General features: G+C 45.5%; 1 protein-coding gene and 1 long non-coding RNA gene across 4 annotated transcripts in view; one reads left to right on the top strand and one right to left on the bottom strand.

Moving 5' to 3' along the window:
• Positions 1 to 2,586: 2,586 nt before the first annotated feature.
• On the bottom strand, positions 2,587 to 3,844 carry LOC133279977 (uncharacterized). The gene is made up of 2 exons (XR_009747027.1): positions 3,724 to 3,844; positions 2,587 to 3,068 (listed from the first exon to the last, which is right to left on the bottom strand). It is a non-coding gene; the product is annotated as an uncharacterized LOC133279977 (long non-coding RNA).
• A 126-nt stretch (positions 3,845 to 3,970) lies between these two features.
• Positions 3,971 to 14,877, top strand: part of ACSL1 (acyl-CoA synthetase long chain family member 1) — a 38,390-nt gene continuing 27,483 nt past the window's right edge. Inside the window, exons 1-3 of one of the 3 annotated variants that reach the window (XM_061474214.1) lie at positions 3,976 to 4,094; positions 8,687 to 8,782; positions 13,134 to 13,361. In XM_061474214.1, coding sequence (XP_061330198.1) covers positions 13,167 to 13,361 — 195 coding nt within the window. In that variant the 5' untranslated portion in view covers positions 3,976 to 4,094; positions 8,687 to 8,782; positions 13,134 to 13,166. Of the gene's footprint in view, positions 4,095 to 4,855; positions 4,881 to 8,686; positions 8,783 to 13,133; positions 13,362 to 14,877 lie in introns of those variants that run through there. The other 2 variants (XM_061474222.1, XM_061474231.1) reach the window with 2 other exon arrangements.

The following is a 14,877-nucleotide window of genomic DNA, read 5'->3' on the forward strand; positions in this document are numbered from 1 at the left end:
CATAATAAGTGTGACCATAATAAGTGTGACCAAGCCATGGTTTAGGCTGGCCCTGAGCAGACCTTTATTCAGAGCCCTGTCAATACAGCTTATTCATGACATCAGTGTGTTTGAGTTTGTGTTATTTGTGTGTAAGGAAGACAGATGACTGTGGTCTTCAAGAATCCTTCCAAATACTTTTTTCTCTCTGACCTAGGATAGAGTTTCCTATTTCTGCATAGCTCTTATTTTTTTGGATATTGTGCCCTATATGATGTATTGTTTCTTAGATGAAAATGCACGTGTATAATGACATAGACCTGGAAAAAAAATGGCATAAAAATAACCAGATTCAGTTGTCCTCAACAATGAGTTCATCTGCTGCAAGCCTAAGATATCTTATTCTAGTCTCTTCTTCACACACTACCGTTTTGTTCCAGCTCTAACTGTCATACAAGCTCAAAGAAACTGAAGTCCCCAAGTCACTGTCTTTCAATGTGTGGCAGGAATATGTGTGCTCACAGCCAGAAGGCCACCCATATCCCGGGCTGTGTCAAAAGAAGTGTGACAAGGGGTAATGGTTTTAAACTAAAAGACAGGAGCTTTAGACTAGATACTAGGAAGCAAGTGTTTACAATGAGGCTGGTGAAACACTGGCATGGGTTGCCCAGAGAGGTGATAAATGTCCCATCCCTGGAAACATCCAAGGCCAGGCTGGATGGGGCTCTGAGCAACTTGATCTAGATGAAGATGTCCCTGCCCATGGCAGGGGGAGTGGACTAGATGATCTTTAAAGGTACCTTCCAACCTAAACGACTTCATGATTTTATGAATACCCCAGGTGACATGCAGCCAGACGTGTGCCATATATTTATGTGAGATTGGGGCACATTGGTGTTGCTGCCAGGGCTCTGGGGACACCTGCAGACCTTAATGGCCTTGAGCAGGCTTGTGTGGGACCCTCACCCATGCTCCTGCCCAGTGGTCCAGGGGATCCACTTAAGCTATACCATACCCAGCCCTGCCCCTCCTCTCCCAGATTCCTGTGTTTTTCCTGGATGGAATCTGGAGGGACATCCAGCCCTGTCTCCCTAGACATGTGTCCCAACCTTGTCTCCAGTCCTAGTGCTGGCTCCTGCTGTTGCCCACTGGGTCTCCACATGGGCCCTAGCCCTGAACTGTCACCTCAGCTTGCCTAGGGCTGTTGGTAAAAGCACTTGGTGTCACCCGGCACACTGGGGGTAGAGCATTGCCTTTGCTGGAGTTGCCCTCAGCTCCCTGCTTACTCCCTGCTACAGAGTCTTCCTGCTCCCTGGCATTTCCTATCAGGACTTACATTCTCTTTCTCAAGTGTGTGAAACAGTTACAAATGTAAAACGAGCATTATTTCATTTCCCACTAGGAAGGGGGTTGACAAGACATAAGTAACTATGCCTGCTCCATGGACCCAGTAGCTCATGTTTTTTAATTGCAATGTACGCTAGACATTTTGAAGGGCTTATTTACATAACATTTCTTTGTTTTTTTTTTCTCTTGGGATTCCACACAAGTGTTAGCAGATGCAGATACAGTATGGTAGAAGGCTGGGCAATCTGTTTTGTATAAAAATTATACACTTGGGATAACCCAATTCAGTACAGTGATGTGCATGCCCTGTAAATCAAAATAAAAAGAACACAGCTGAGATATTTTTTCTGGCAGATGCTTAATTTATTTTGTCAATGACAGCAAAGATAGGTATGTAAGAATAGTACTTTGATATCAATAATATTGATAAATACTAGTGCTATACTATTGACAGATACTAGTGCTAAAGAGGTTATAATATCCATACATTGCTGAAACAGAAATCCTCTGGTTTGGGTAATCTATTTAGAGGATGCTTGGCCTGTTGAGGTAATGGTCTTGGAGAGAAGAGAAGTCCAAGGAAGCTGATTGACGTTTTGAGGATCACCTTCTCCAAGCTCCGTAGTGGTCCATCCTCATGTGCAGACAGTCAAGCAGAGACGATCCTTTCCCTCTCCTCAGCACTGGGAAGGCCACACCTGGAATGCTACATCCAATCTGGGCTCCCCAGTACAAAAGAGACACGGACATACTGTAGAGAGTTCAGTGAAGGGCCACAAACATGGTAAACAGACTGGAGCTTAGCCACCACAGATCACAGGAGCCCCAGCTTCCTTAGCTCCCTGTGTAAGACAGTCCGATATTGTCATTGTAGGTGTACTGATCCTACTTCCCTGTTGCCTGTGTATGTTTTCCTACATTGTTTGGTTGAGACAAGGTCCCTCTCTTTTCTGAACAGCTGTGAAAAAAAGCCAATTTCAGAGAGTAATGTAGTCCATGGATCTATAATCTTGTGTCAAGTAGGAGTAGAGAGGTGATCCCTGGCATTAGTGAGATGCCTATTTAAATATTGCATCACTGGAACTTTCACAGTCTCATGTTGATGACAGGATTCATGAAAAGGTAAGTACAAGTGACAGACTTTTTAGAAACTCTCTTTCCAGTGAGAGAAGAGAAAATCAGTTCCCCAAAGTTTCCCTGAGAGAAGGCTAAAACGTGGCCTCCGTCTTCAGAAACCCAGATGTGGAGAAAGATGTGATAATGAAGGAACAATTAGTGTAGTAGATACAATCATAATATGTTTTTCTGTTTGGCAGATGGAACCTAGATGCATTTGGCACAAAACATAGTCACCAGTGCCTGAGACAGTGTATTTCTACATCACTCTATTCCTTCAAAACCCTGGACGTAGTGCAAAAACCACTTGGCAGAGACTGGCTGTGTCTACATGCGCATGAAGTGTGGTGCAATAGGAACAAACCAGCAGAGCCCGACCATGGCAGAGCAGCTAAAGTCTATGCTGACAGTGCTCTAGGGCTTTACCCGGACAGGCTCTAGTGGTGCCATGGACTCCATGCCCATTAGCAGATGCAGCCAGTCAGATGCACTCCTGGATTCTCCGCTTCCACTTTCTTTCCCAGGAAAGGATTTTATTTTGCATTTTAGAGCCACTCCACAGTGTGAACCCAAGTTCAGTTAAGTGGGGACCATCAGCAGCTTCACAAGTGCTCTCCCCCTTTGTGCTATAAAGCGAAATACCTTGTTCTTTTGTTAAAAACTCTAATTTGCAGGAAGTCGTATGCTTGGTATACTCCAGTATAAACTGAAGCATCAGGGAATGGTGGTTCTCTTCCTGTAAAATAAAAGCACCTCCAGTAATTTACAAATTATAGATATATATATATGAATGTGTACTGCTGCATCCTCCACACACACTTAAATACATCCAAATAATACCAACGAAAAACAAGAAAACTATGGCAATGCAGAGTGTGCAACACAGTGGGACTTTGAGATGTGGCTGATGATTTACAGGTCGAACGGACTACAGAAGCACCTGGCCAAACTAAAACCAGCTACCCATCAGAGGTGGGTGATGAAGCCCTGACTGCCTCTGCTTTACCAGGGAGCACCTCAAACCCGCAGCCCCCTCACGAACAAGGTGAACAGATGATTCCGTAGGCTTCAACAAGGTCACTGTCCCCTTCCAACGCTTTCATACTGAAGCACAGGTCCTTGTGGCCTAGGTATGCGGGATGCAGATGTCTTTGCGAAACTGTAGGAACAGCTTCCCCTGCCAGCTGTCAGCTCGGATCCGTAAGGTGTGAAGCGGCGCTCCCAGCAGAGCCCATGCTCTCACTCCCCTGCGCTTCCCCCACCGTTTGTGCCCGCACGTACGTTGTTTCCACCGCCCTCCCCGCAGAGCTGTATGGGTTACTGAGGCACGGGCCGGCCGACACACCGCAGCGCTGCCGCGGGCGGTACACAACCGGCCCCAGGTCCTCAGCAGGCCGGCGGCTCCCCCGTGCCCCGGCGGGGGAGAGGCAGGGTAAGGGGCGGGGCGGGGCGGGGCGGGAGGCTCGGGGGCGGGGCAGGCCCGGGCCCTAGTGCCCGCCGGGTGGCGCGAACGGGCGGGGGGGCGGGCTGGCGGAGGAGGCGGGCTCGGCACACGGACACGCCGCTCCCGCCGTGCTCGGCTTAAATAGGGCGGCGCCGAGGGAGCCGTGTACAGTCGTGGTCGTCGCCGTTGTTGCCGCCGCCGGCTGGAGGTGAGCGGGGCTTGGGGGTGCCGCCGCCACCCGTTCACGGGAGTGTAGGACGAGGATGAGGCCGTGTGCCCGGCTGCGCTGAGGAGTTGGCGCAGGGCCGGGGGCTGTCAGGGACGTGCTCGCCGCAACCTGCTCGGCCGCCGCTGAGGTGGGCTGGCTCCGCCGGGGCCTGCCGCAGCCACCGCCGCTACCCGGCCGTTCACCGCGGGGCTAGGGCTGCCTGCGCTGGTGCTGTCACCTGCGGGGCCGAGAGAGGGGCGGTGGGTGCCGGCAGGGCGGTGTTGGCGCCGATCCCCTCAGGCAGCCGCTGTGGGGATTTCCCTTCCGCCCCGCGGTGGGGGCAGCGTCCCGCGGAGCCGCCTTGGCTTCCCCTTGCACAAAAGCCTCCAGGAGAGCGAAGCCGGCTGCCCCTGGCCTCCCCCCGGCGCTGCGGCAGCTCCGGCTGGCAGGGCATTGTTCGGCGCCAGCGCTGCCCTCCCCACGGCACGGGCTCGGGCCAGGCCCCGTTCCCGGAAAAGCAGCCCCCCGCGCTGCCCGCAGCCCAGACCCGCAGTGGGGAGCGGGCTGGGGAGCACCGTGCTGCCCGCCAGCCTCAGCGCGTTATGTGTGGTTGCTGGACCCTGCCTTCAACTAGGTCGCTGTTACTGGCATGAGTGCAGCAGCATGTACTTGAAGCAGCTTTTTTGGCGGTTTGGTTTTTTTTAGATTGTTTTTTTTCTGTCTGTGCAGCTGAGAGCATGTATGGAAATGCAGCGTGAGGCACACTGGCCTAAAATGGAAGGTTCGGTGAGTTTGACTTTGCAGGCCTCCTCTGCTGTTAGGTAGGACTTGCAGTGCTACAGCGCAGGGATTTAGCTTGGTTGTATGGTGCTTTTGTTCGAGGGTGCATACATTTCTTGTTCTTGTTGAACAGGAATTGCAACACTTGAAACCTTCTGAATTTCTAAAGGGCACGTCTGTGAGTTGTTTGGGGTATTATAGACACCCTCTTGGACCACATAATCCTCGCTTGGGTTGGTGGCTGCAATATGATGGACATGTCCCGTGATAGGAAAGAGTGACATCTGAAGAAACTGCTATAAAAATCCTGTGGTTATATGCCTGTACCTGGACCACAGAGCTATTTCATGTGGTGTTAACAGACTTTTTCTTTCATCCGTGTTGCTTTACAGGGAGCCATACAGTCTTCTGAGCCTGTTCAGGAGTATTTGTATTTGCCTCTCTGCTTTGGAATGTGCTGTCAAACTCAGAAGCTGAGATTTCTCAGCTCAAGAGATTTGGATCTGACTTCTTGGATTAAGAAATTCTGAGTGTAAGAAAGCACTGAGTTTACTGAAACATACCTGCTCTTCTTGCAACAATAGCAGTTTTAGTAATGCAAAAACTGAAATATAGAATTGCTCATGAAACCATGCTGTGACTGCCTTATCCTTTATAAAGTCCAAGGATATCTAGCTTGCTTGTGTTGGAATACATCTGAGGATGGCTGATGAGGAAAACCTAAAGCCTGCAGTTGCAAGTAGCTGTTGTGTGTAATGTAATCAAGGTCTTGAGCCAATAGTTTTAGCCTATTCCAAGGACTACATGATTATAATGAATTTAAAAGGCACCTTCTAAATTTGGTGGATGCTGTTTTACATCTACAAATTGGCCAAGATGAGGTTTGAGGTAAGTGCTTTTGAAGCGAATCCCCAAGTAACTTTTTGCTTCAAGGGCAAGTACAAGGTTGGCATCAGTGGAAAAGCAAAGCCAGTAGTTCAAAATGAAAGGAAAGACAACTTTGAAGTAGTTATCCAGGTGACTCTCTTGTTGAATAAAGTCTCTGTAGCTGATTGCTACCTCATTGCTACACTAAAAATAAATACCCCATGGGATTTTCTGAAGGAGATAGAGGTGGGTTATACCTTCTCTGTCCTTAGTGTATCAATCCCCAGTGGTGAAGAGTCAAATGGCTTGTCTTTCTCTCTTTCCCTCCAAGAAAACAACCCTGTGACTATTGTAATCTATAGCAGATAGGAGTTGTCTTTTGTTTTTCTAAAGCTTGGTAATACAGTTAAATGGGTGGACTCAGGCTAATGACAAGATTTGTCAAATGCGCAGCAGAAAGAGAGATATTCTGGCCCCAGGAAATATGTTGCTTGATAAATTAGGCTTCTGGTAGTCCAATGAATAGACTGCCTCCTATATCTTACTTCCCTGCTGTGCTAAATTACAAGTTCTGATATGTTAAATCTTGTAATATGTTAAATGTAACCAGTGGTAACTCTCCAGAAATCCTCATAAAAATGAGGGGAGATTGTTCATTGCATGCAGGCTCGCAATACATGTGGCTGAGGGGAGCAGTGCTGTGCAGCACTGACCTTTACAGGCAGTAGGCTGAACCCTGGTTGCAGATGGGGGGTTTGCATTTCTGCAGGTCCTGCCTGACTCCTAGAACAAGGACACTTGATAACACAAGGCTTCTGCTCTTCCTTGCTGCCTTTCATGTTGGGAGCTATTAATCTACAGAGTAAAGTATTCCCTTGGGGTTAGGATTTGAGTCTTGGTAGTACTGGAAGTTTGCTCAAAACCAACTGAAAAGAACTTGCATGGCTTTATAGAGTTAGAGGAAAACCGGGTTTTGTTTTTTTAGTTGGACTCCTTAAGGTTTAGAGCAGAAGTGCATGATGTCCCACTTTCAGAAAAGGACTTCTGTCTTTTTTTGTATGAATTACTGTCTTAAACCCAAAACTCTTAAGCTTTTTAGTTTGATACTGCATGTGCCTTATGTTGAAAACTTGGCCTCTGCAGTTGGGCTGCATTAATAGGCTAGTGAGGATGGATTAGTTTCCTAGGAAAGCTAGATGAAAATGCTTACTATCTCTTACTCAGAGGAAATGCAGGGATACCTTAATACCCGAGGTCAAGAGGTTACTGGGTATGTCATAATCGTTCTTATGATGCTGGTGTTAGGAGGTCACTTGGTGAGCCAGTTGCTTCTTTTAAGTACTTGCTGATCTGGCCAGCCTCAGTGTTAAGGGTTATACTTTTTTAAAACATCCTTCTGAATGTAAACACTACCTGGTGTGATGCAGTGTGGCTTACTGTGCCTAACCCAGGTTGCCTTCTGCTAGACTTGAGGTGACAGAAGTGTGAGCAAGAAACTCATTCTTGCAGAGTCTTGGGTGAGTACTTGGGGCATGTGTTAACCTGATGTAGCATACTGAGCTATCTGAAAACTAGCCTTTTCCTCAGAGGGCTAGAATGAATAAGTTTGAAGGATCTATTCCAGCTGTTAATGCCGCAAGAAAGCTTCTAGTTTGTAGAAATTTGCTTCTGTAGGGTGATTTTCATCTACACTGTATTTGGATTGAGGTTAAATTAGAGTAATGCCATGATATACTTGCAAATAGAAGTTCTAGGGATGGAATTCTAGTGGAAAGTAATTTTAGCTGCAAGATAGATGTTTGTAAGTATATTCTGTGGTCTCAGAAGGTTGGAAGCTAATAAGACTGACATGTCAATGTGTGCATAGGCATGGATCAAAGGAAGCTTAAATCAATCACTGTCTTAAAGGTTTTAGTGGGAACTATAGGTTTTCCTTAATTTTACAGGGTTACTAAGTGCTGTTTGACAGCTATAGTTGCACAAAAGGCATTAAGTAGCTTCTTGTCATGTGGTTCAGCTCCTGAACTTGAATAAACTCCAGTGACCTCACTGGTGTGCACTCAGATTACTTGTTGGACATCATTAAGAGGCAAGAATCCAGGTGTTGTTCCATAGGGTTGCAGCCAAATGTCTGAGGACAGGGCTGTGACTTTTTTTGTTGCTGGGCATAGAGCCTTGACACATCAGTAGTGTATGTACTGCTTCTTAAGGGCTGCAGCAAGAGTCTTACCTTCAGCTGCAGCTTATGAAGTAAATCACCATGGCCCATTTGATGGGGCTGAATCCAGCTTCTAGGCTGCTTCCCTCTAGTCCTGCCTTGTCCCAAATGCAGGAACAGAAACTGAACCAGCAGAGGCCATCTGAACCATTATGTGATGCCCTGTGGTTACTCAAAGCCAGACTGGGGAGCCTAAGTGGGGTTGGAGGTGGGGAGGGTGGTGAATATTAAGGACCTGCTTGTTCCATTCTGTGCATGGGATACATTCCTCACTAACAGCTTTTTAGCTCCTCCCTCTTTACTGTTGCTGGAAAGTGTATTTGTCAGCTGCTGTTTTAAAAGGAGGGTTTGTATCTCCAAAGCCTGGCTGGGTGATCTAAGCGATTCTGGGTAAGATATTTAGGTATTTTAATGGGGGAATAGGGAGCAGTGGAGGAGCAGAAGGAGGTTGGAAGGTGGGTGGAGGAGGAGGGTGATGGTGGCAGCAGAAAAGTAGTGGATTAGACAGTTCAATGTTAGTAGGTTTGTTCAGGAGCAGTTTAGTCCTTTGTGGCTAAAGAGAGACTGTCACAGCATACATGCGATGACAGGCTGCACCACAGGAGACATCTTGCTGTTGCATTAATGTTATATAAGCCTTAAACTGAGGATTCTCATTTGCTGTACCTTGAGGTTAGTTGCGGTTTCCCTCCTTTCCTCCTGTGGTTACAGTTTGGTGCTGTTACAGGCAGTTGCAAGACCTCTGTCAATTTACTGCCTTGACTGCAGGACGGGGGAAATCCTGGGAGGACTTGCGTGTGGTGTTTGGAGTTGCATGTTTAAGGTTTGTATTACAACAGTCCATCTCTTTCAGGAGTTGTGCTGTCTTGTTTCCTTCTGGGAGTTAATGGTTACTTTTTCATCTAGACAAAAGTTGACCTAGCTGAGAACTAGCATCAGAACTAACCCAGGAAAACGGTGTTTGCCAGATCACTTCCCCAGTGTGAGCACACTACCAGTTGAGTGCCTGGCCAGCACAATGAGGGTTGTGGGAGCATGTATATGGGACAGGTTGGACTGATTAGAATTTAAGATGATTATACATGTACTCTGAGATTAGGATTATGTATTTTATTTGGACAAAAGGATTTCTCTTGTTAATAGCCAAAGCTATTTGTTTCACTCTCTTTTATGCTCAATAAAGAAGCTAGAATATAATTCTCTACTTCATCTTTCAAAAAATGAGTGATGAAAGACTTAAGTAAAACAGATCCATGGGAGCTCTGCAGCATAACCTGTAACAGTAAGAAAACAACAATCTGCAATGGCAAGTAGCTGTGAGGATAGCTCAAAGGTATATGGGTCAACTTGTCTTGTAGCTTTCTCCTGCCTTCAAGAAGCTGTGAAAATAACACAGCCACATCTTTTATGCCATGTGGTAGACCTTCCTTTATAGCAGGCCACTGCGGCACTGGTGTGCTGTTCATCTAAATATCGTGATGGAGAGGAGGAAAAGCCATTGGTTCTTGGGGTTGTTTTTTCTTTGCAATGCAAGGGGTGACGGCTGCTCTCCTGTTGTCTTCTGTTGCGCTCAAATGATGTCTGGTTATGGATAGACAATAGGCAGGCTGATGCCTGCTGTAAATAGCCCATTGTGTGCTGAGAGTAGGAGCAGCAAAGAACAGCAGTCCTCCCAACTTCGGTCATTGCCTTGAGATACTGGCTCTGCTGTAAGGAATGAGTCTTGGGTGCTGTGGGGGGTGTGTGCATGTGTGTGAGGGAAGAGCTGGCTTTGCATGAGATGTACAGAGCTCCTTAACCAAACTGATGTGAGGAGTTCAGATGGATGCTTTCATGGGTTGGATTTCAGGAACTGTTTCTGTGGTGGTGGCCAAGACAGGCAGCTATCTCTGAAGCAGTTTTCCCCTGTTATTAAACCTACTTTTGCATATACTTTTCTGTATTTTTTCTGAACTTGAAGACAAACCAAGGTCTACTGGTTGCATCAAGGAAAAAGTGTTTTTGACCTCAAACATTGTCTCTTCTGCTGGAAGTGTTTTGCTACATATATCAACCTAAGTATTGCAGGCTGGTATTTCTCTTACTGGGGATCTTCTTCCTGGGGTTCTCCATCTGTAACTTCCAATCACTTGCTGTATCATTTCTCTCACTGGGCCTCAGTTTGAGTGTCTTTTCCTTGTGGTTGAGATCCTGTCTGGATGAGAAGCAAGTGCAGGACCTGAGTTTGTGAAGTGACCATGGCTTTTCTGCTTGTAATCAGTAAGCAGGCTTTGCTGGGCCTTTCCTTGGGGAAAAGGACTGTAAGCCAGATCCTTGCTCCACTGGGAAGATCTTTGTATTTCAGTCTAAAAGCTCTAAACTGCTCTTCTTGGTCTCAGGCAAGATCCTGGCTGTCTCATGCAATCAGAGTATGAGCTAAGTAACCATTAAGATGGATCAAAGAACACTCGGAAGCATCAAAGCCCCATTCTTTGATGGGGCGCATTTGGATCCATATGTTAAAAATGCAGATAAATTCACCCTGTTGCATCCGGCTTCATCTTAAATACAGAAAACAAGAGTTGATATGACTTAACAGATAGTGTTAAAGCTAGGAATTGCTTAGTCTTGCAGAAAACTGTCCTAATCTTATTTGTTGGGGTTTTTTTTGTGCTGATGAGGCAGAAAGTGTAATAAAGTCATCCCTTAATATAAACCTAAGCAGTAAAATGCATCATTATATAACTGATAATTTGCAGTGTACCTGCTCAAGAAAGGTTTGTGATACAGGCTGCTCTACAAACAAGTTTTCAAGGAAATGAAAAGCAGTGGTGTGCAGCTGAAATTGCAGCAGTGCCTTGACTACAATGGGACTGTTCTGTGAATGAAATGGTCATGTTTATTTCAGTTCTTGTTAGCTGTGATGGCATCACAGCCTTTTGAAAGAGTAACTCTCTAATTACATTGCATTCCTAAATCAATAGTCTGTGTGCAGGACAAGTCATGACTAAAGCTGAGAGGAAAGCAAGTATCTGTTGTTCTAAAAGTCAAAGGTGCTTATTGTGGGGATTGAGGAGGACTGATCTTAACCCTTACGTACATTTATAGTCCCCTTTTATTCCTAGTTTCATAACATGGTGTCTATGATATATGCAGAATTAACTTATGAACCAAGAGTTCCTTGTTGGAATTACTCTTTATTCTTATTGTTCATCGGTGTATATTAAGAGGTAGTTATCATACCTGCTTTGATGCTTAAAAAGCAATAGCATGGTAATACTAAAGTAACTGATTTATTTTTTATGCTGGGGGAAGACAAAGGTGTTCCTAGTTAATATTTCAGTTCTTCTCTCCTTCCATTACTACAGCCGGATGTGTTGTGGATTTTGAGTATAGGCTGCTGTGTATCACAGTGCAAATAACCAAAGGGCATTTCTGTAGTGCCCCTGTACTAGGTATCTAGGTGATACAGTCCTGCACCCTAAGGCTATGCTGTAAAAGAAAAGGGAGCAGGGAGAGAGAGGACAGTGCCTGAAGGCTGGGAAGCCTCCAATGGGCCTGGGGCCATTCCAGAGGTGGAACTTGATTCCATCCTGATGCTGCCCCCATTCATGACCTTACTTCAGCCTGTCCTTCTGCTAACATTGTGAAACCATGGGCCCTTTGAACTAATTTTATGGCTTTTTTTTTTTTCTATTGGTAGCAAATCCTTGTCCAAATACTGGTTAGACATTTTGTGAACAAGACAACTCTTCTGCTGCCTGGTTGGGTAACTGATTGCAGCAGTAAAGATTTCAAGGGCGGGCTGTAAACTAGAGATTTTCCTTTAGCAATCTGAAATCTTAGCCTTGTCCGGTTGGTTTTAAAACTAATAAGCATAGAAGTCTGCCTGTTTGGATTGCAGTGTCTCTTACACTGCCATCCTGCAGCAGTGTATGGTTACATGGTATGTTCTATCTATTTAAACACTTATTTTGACGTTCTGTAGGGCCTTGGTTTAATTTTATGGTCTGTAGGACATGGCTGGACCTAAATCATCTAAGCAAATAACTCCTGCTCTTCAATCAAGCAGGAAAGTGTTGCTTCCCCCCACCCCACCCTGACAGCAGCCTTTGTCAGCTGTCCCTATGTGGCCGGAGGCTGGGCTGGTGACAGCGGCTGTGAGCAGTGCTGCCAGCCGGGGGGGCAGGCGGGCGCCGTTCAGCAGGCGGTGGGGTGCCTGGGTGCGGGTTGCCATTGGCCCGGAGCAGGCTGGCTGCCTGCTGCTTACCTCTCACCTACTGGGCAGGAGCTGGTGGGTTTGACATGTGACGAATGTCCCGGGAGACCTTGGCTGTAGAGGAGTACACCAGCTGAGCTGATGGCAATCCGTTCCGTCCCCCCCATGGCTGGTTCTTGCTCTGGAATATCCGTGTCAGAAAGCACTGGCAGGGAGCAGCCTCTGTCAACTCTTCCTTCTGTGTGAACACGACAAATCGAACGTGCTTCCTGTGCTTGATTATATTGCTGTGTGCTGCTGCCTTGGGCCTCCTTAGATGCTGCTTTAGCATGCCTCATGACCGCAGATAATTTGCTGGCATGGTGCTGGGAGAAATAGGAAGCTTGCTAGCACAAGAGGAGTTATGGAAGGATGTTGGCTTTGAAAGCAGCTTGCTGTAGTGAGCTTTCTGTACATGACTGAAGGGAGAGTAAAAAGAGTTTATTTTCCTGGATTTAAGAGATGAAAAATCCTGCTCCTGCTATGCTACTGTAGGATTAGGATGCTCTCTATTACGTTAAGGCAAGCAAGTTAACATCTTACAGCCCTGACCTCTCTCTCCCAAACTTCCCTGTTTGACACTGTTTAAACAGTCTCCTGGTGCAGCTATTCTACAAATAACTAGTTTGCATTTGTGAAATGCTGTCCGTCAACAAAATGATTGCCTCTTTCTATTTTGAAATGCAGTGTCTGTTAAAAGCCGTATTAAAACCCTAAAGGAATTGCCTCCTGTCAGCCCCACTTTTCTGGAGTATGAACTACTAATTACTTGCTTATTTAATTGCAATACAGCAGTCTAAAGGTATTGCCTGCTGAGTGGCAGATAATTTTGATAGTGGGAAGCCAGTAGGACAATGCATACATCACTCTCCCACAACAACAGTTAACTGAAAGGGGATTTCAAATCTTTCTGTGTAACTTTCTTTCATATCACCAGATTCCAGCATCGCGACAACTGCACTGAATTGCAATGCAAGCACATGAGTTGTTTAGACACCTACGAATGCCAGAACTTGGGGATGTCAGGCAGTATGTGCGCACCCTTCCGACCAATACGCTTATGGGCTTCGGTGCTTTCGCAGCTCTCACAACTTACTGGTATGCAACAAGACCAAAAGCACTAAAACCACCATGTGATCTAGCAATGCAATCTGTGGAAGTAGAGGTAAGTGACGCTTGGTGGATGCTGTTGTTCACTGTTGTTCACTGAATGCTGTTCATTTTGAAGCCTAAAGGTGGCATTGAGAGAGACCAAACACTGATTTATAGATGAATGTTTCTAAACCTGTAGTGTGTGGGGAATATATTTCAGGGTGTGTTTGGTCTGGGGGGTTATTTGAAATATGGCCTGAACTCAGTTTTTTGGCTTTCTGAATTTGAGAACTGGTTTGAGGGTTATTGAGGACATGGTGGTAGTAACTAGCATGGGAGAAGAAGATTCTGCTAAATTCTGGATGTGCTAGCTTAGCTTTTGTCTTATGCTTTTTAGAGGCAGGCAGAGTTATTGTTAGGTGGTGGTTGTTTTTTTTTTTTAATAGTGAAGCAAAATGTGGGAACAGTCTGACTAGGAGGAACTGCTGCTTAGAAGCAAATACAGGCAACTGATTACATGGATGGGGATCCCCAAGCAGCAGTTTTATCAATTCCCCTATCAACTATAGAGTCAAGATTTTACCAGTTATTCTTTCAAGAGTGCCTCTGTGTTTCTTCAGGGTAGACCAAGGTGTTTTCTCCTTTTAAGGAAGGAGAGAGCTTTGAAAGGCTGTGATCTTAAAGGGAGATAATTACAAAACATAGGATTGTAAGGCTGACAGTTTCTTGCGTTACTCTTGATAGTCAGATGCTACCATCACAGATTTTCTTAACACTTGCAACTGAACTCCCACCTTATAGCACATTCTTCTGTGTGGATAGAGTGTACCTAGTTGTCCTGTATCAAATGCAATTAACATGACTTTGTCTTTAAGAGTAGATGCGACTACAAACTCATGTAAACATATATGGCAAAGCAGTTTGGAATTTGGAGTAGGTAAACTTTAATGAACTTCAGCAAAGCAAATGCCTGTCATAGTCTCAAATCAGGCATTTTCTTTGCAATGTTTTGTGATATTGAGGTTGAAGAATGAAGCATTAGTTGGCCTCTCCATTCAAAATCTTAGTTAGTACTATTTATTTCCTATTCTTCCCTGTATGGCATGCAGTAAGCTTACTGTAACATATGTTACTATAGCAAGTAATGGTCTGATACTAGAAGTATACAAAGGGGAAAGTAAAACATACTCTGGTAATGTAATAATTGCCCAGAATGCCCATTTTCAAAAGGTATTTATATACATGTGTATAGTAAGGGTTCAGAAGTTAGTTCTTCTCTTGGTGAGCTTTCCCAATCCTAGCAGCAGCCACTTAGTGGGTGCAATAGTCTTGTAGAACAGCATGTTTTGGTGGCTGGAATAAACTAGCAGGGAGAGCTTTTTCCAGCAGTGGGGGGCCTCACTAGTCAGTATGGCCTTCAACAGATTTGAGGGGGGTGTGTTGCATTGGAAGATGGTAAAACTGTGGCTCTTAACTGGCCATAAACCCAATGACAGATGCTTATTTGCTTGAGAATCTTGGCAGCCTTCTCAGTTCAGTGCCTTTACTTCTTCAGCACTGCTGGATTCTGTAATTGAAATAATTATTTG

Source organism: Pezoporus flaviventris, unplaced genomic scaffold (genome assembly GCF_033815535.1).
Source record: "Pezoporus flaviventris isolate CSIRO_AGI_PZ_B2104156 unplaced genomic scaffold, CSIRO_AGI_Pfla_v1 ptg000002l, whole genome shotgun sequence".
In the NCBI taxonomy this organism is placed as follows: domain Eukaryota; kingdom Metazoa; phylum Chordata; class Aves; order Psittaciformes; family Psittacidae; genus Pezoporus; species Pezoporus flaviventris.